Source organism: Aplysia californica, unplaced genomic scaffold (genome assembly GCF_000002075.1).
Source record: "Aplysia californica isolate F4 #8 unplaced genomic scaffold, AplCal3.0 scaffold00593, whole genome shotgun sequence".
Classification (NCBI taxonomy): domain Eukaryota; kingdom Metazoa; phylum Mollusca; class Gastropoda; order Aplysiida; family Aplysiidae; genus Aplysia; species Aplysia californica.
This window is the reverse complement of record NW_004797863.1, coordinates 412,605-415,556: the sequence shown is the minus strand read 5'-3', so window position 1 is coordinate 415,556 and position 2,952 is coordinate 412,605. Positions and strand designations below refer to the sequence as shown.

Below are 2,952 nucleotides of genomic sequence, written 5' to 3'. Positions count from 1 at the left end.
TCCGTCTTTCTTTAAAGCTACCTGTCTCTCTTTTTTATTTAGCTACAATCTTTCTTTTCTATCTATTCACAGAGCCAGGCTATGCGTATTGTGAGGACCATTGGCCAAGCATTCGAAGTGTGTCACAAACTGGGTGGTCAGTCCAGGCCAGCTTCAGAGCTCAAGGAAGACACCAGTGACCGGTCCTCGGAGGACAACGAAAGACGTGTGGCTAATAGTGAGTCTGTAACGACCGACAGTATGTCTTAGACCTTTTTATTCGAAGTGTTTAAAATAGCAATGTCTATGACCTTTATATCATTGTTAGTTTTACAAGGATGGCTAATAGTAAGCCTGCAATGTCCGACACTATGTCATAACCCTTTTTTATACTGTCGTCATCATCATCATTGCCTTTCTCACCATGTACCAAGGTATAGGCCACGGACAAACACCTTCCACTTTACTCTATCCTGGGCTAGCCTCTTGATGTTATTCCATAATTATCTTCCCACTTTTCTGTACATCGATTTCTGTGATTCTTCCCCAGTTTTTATATTGTAAGTGTTTTAAAAGTGAAAAGTTACGTCCAAAATATAATGTTCATGACCTTTATTTTACTGTAAATTGTACAAAGGTGGTCAACAAGTCTGCAACTTCTGACAATATGTCATAACCCTTTGTAATGTAAGTATTTACAATAAAGGCCAATGATATCATTGATAATGTCCACAGCCTATTTTATAATACAATTTTACAAGGGTGGCCAATAGTTTAAGCGGTGTGAGTGATGTAGCGGTTAGGCTACCTGGTTCGTAATAGCGAAATTACTGGTTCAGGGGTTCGAGCTGCTAGCTCGACTTTGGATCCTTGGGAATGGCGCTTTACACAAATTTTCCTCTCTTCACCCAGGTGAGAATGGGTATCCGGCTATAGACAGAAAAAGATCTTGTCAGTATGTTAGTGTTTTAGCGTCTATATGGCAGCGTGCATTGTATGCTTCCCACGAAGTTAAGATAGTTTCGTAGTGCTCTCAGGTCTACTCGGGTAATAGAATAGATTGTATAGTGTATAGACTTTCCTGTTGAGTGGAAATTTGAGCTAAACAAGTGCTATCTATTAAGTCTATTAAGGCATTGGCCTGACAATATGTCATAAACCTTTGTTATTGCAACTGTTTAAAAAAAAAGGCGTGGCCAATAACGTCCAAAGTATATTGTCTACAACTCTTATTTTTAATTGTAAATGTTACAAAGTGGGGGTGACGCATTAGTCAGTGTTTTTATACCCTTTCTCTACCCCTCCTACTGTCTTTTGGTTTCGGAGGCTGGCTGCTTCTTCTAATGCCTATCATGACCAACCTGGGCTGAGTGGAAAACTTGTACCAGTAGACAGTCGAAGACACTCACTGATAAGGAAAAAAAAAAACTGTAGAATCATTTGCCTTACTTTTTATCCCTGCACCCAAAGGCTGTAAAATTGTTGATGCACTTTTCATTACTCAAAGAAAATATACAATTATTATTGGGCTATTATAAAGAGCCCAGTTTCAGCTCTTTCAACTTTGGTGAACAGGATGAAGTACGAGGTCGCCCAAAATTGTAAGGAAAAGTAACTCCGTAAAGTTTTATTCTTTTGGTCTTTTTTCATGATTACGTCCCTTACTGAAAAAACTGATGAGAAAAGTAAACTTGAGCCCATCCCCATTCAACTTACTTGATCTATTAAGCACGTCATCCTCAGTTTCTGCTCTCCGTGGGGCTGCCATATTAAGGTCCCTTTGATTTCATAAGGGAAAGACGTAAAGACGTGTTTGCCTAATTTTATTAAAGGTTGTTTTTGTTGTTTGGTTGTTGGTTGTTTTTAGAGGGTTTTTTAGTGGGGTTTGGTTTTTTTGGGGGGAGGGGGTGTTAAGTTCTTTGTTGGTTTTTGTTTTTGTTTTGTTTTTGTTTGAGTTTTTGGGGGATTTTTTTTGGGAGGGTGGGGGGCTGATGAGGGATATACTTTTAGCCATTCCAAAACACTGCCTCCCTTAACATACATTTTTTCTGTGTGGTGTCGTATGAGGTTAACTGAGTACTCGTTTTGACTTAGTCCGCAGCTAGTGTAACCTATTTAGTACCCCCGGGGTTGCATTCTTCTCATTATACAAAAACTTCTAGTACGAAGATCTCTTTGAAACTTTTAGTATTTTTCAAAAAATCATTTTGATAGACTGCTATGCAAAGCGTACGGGTCGGATTAACGAGTAAATTTCCTCTTTGGAAAGTGGTAGCACGGAGAATAACACGTCGTATGGGTACCATAGTAAAACACGACGTACGGATGGGTTAAGAGGTGATATCTCATAGGTCAAAGCCTACCCATAGATGAGAAAAACAAGTTAGTAAAGAGTCTAGAAAATCATCCATAAGCCAAATCCGGGGATGCAAACCAGATTCGTTGGCGCAATACCAGCGAAACATATTATTAACTAAACTAACAGTCAGTCCCGGCTATCTTCTCTTCCTTCAAGTTCTGTGCCAGGAATAATGTGATATATCTCAGCTATAATTTGAACCATTTTATGCAACGTCAACACAACTTTGATCATTGGGACGGGGGGAGGGGGGGATGTCTGCCTGTTCTGGCCAATCCAGACTGAGATTAATACAGCATCCCAGCAGGCAGACGAACATACTAGATACAAACCCAAAATAAATATTTTTTAAAACAGCAACAAAAAGCAAAAAAAAAACAACCCCAAACAAACTAACCAAAAAAGACAACACCAAAACAGAAAAAGAGCTACTACACTGGATTCGAACTCATGATGTGTTCAGTGTAGAATGGTGAAAATTTCCTGCACACTACACCACCCCAAATGGATGTGACCTGTAGCAGCCAACCGGTGTTAGTTTTAAGCGATAATATAATATTTATATTGGTGGACAGGGGATGACCCCCCCCCTTCCATGGCCTTCTCTCTCTCTC

General features: G+C 39.6%; 1 protein-coding gene across 1 annotated transcript in view; it reads left to right on the top strand.

Annotated features, from left to right (window-relative positions):
* LOC101857900 (myosin-G heavy chain) overlaps window positions 1-2,952 on the top strand; it is a gene marked incomplete in the record, with an annotated part of 28,656 nt that overhangs the window by 17,112 nt on the left and 8,592 nt on the right. The window contains 1 exon segment of the mRNA XM_013087486.2: window positions 73-217. Coding sequence (XP_012942940.1) covers window positions 73-217 — 145 coding nt within the window.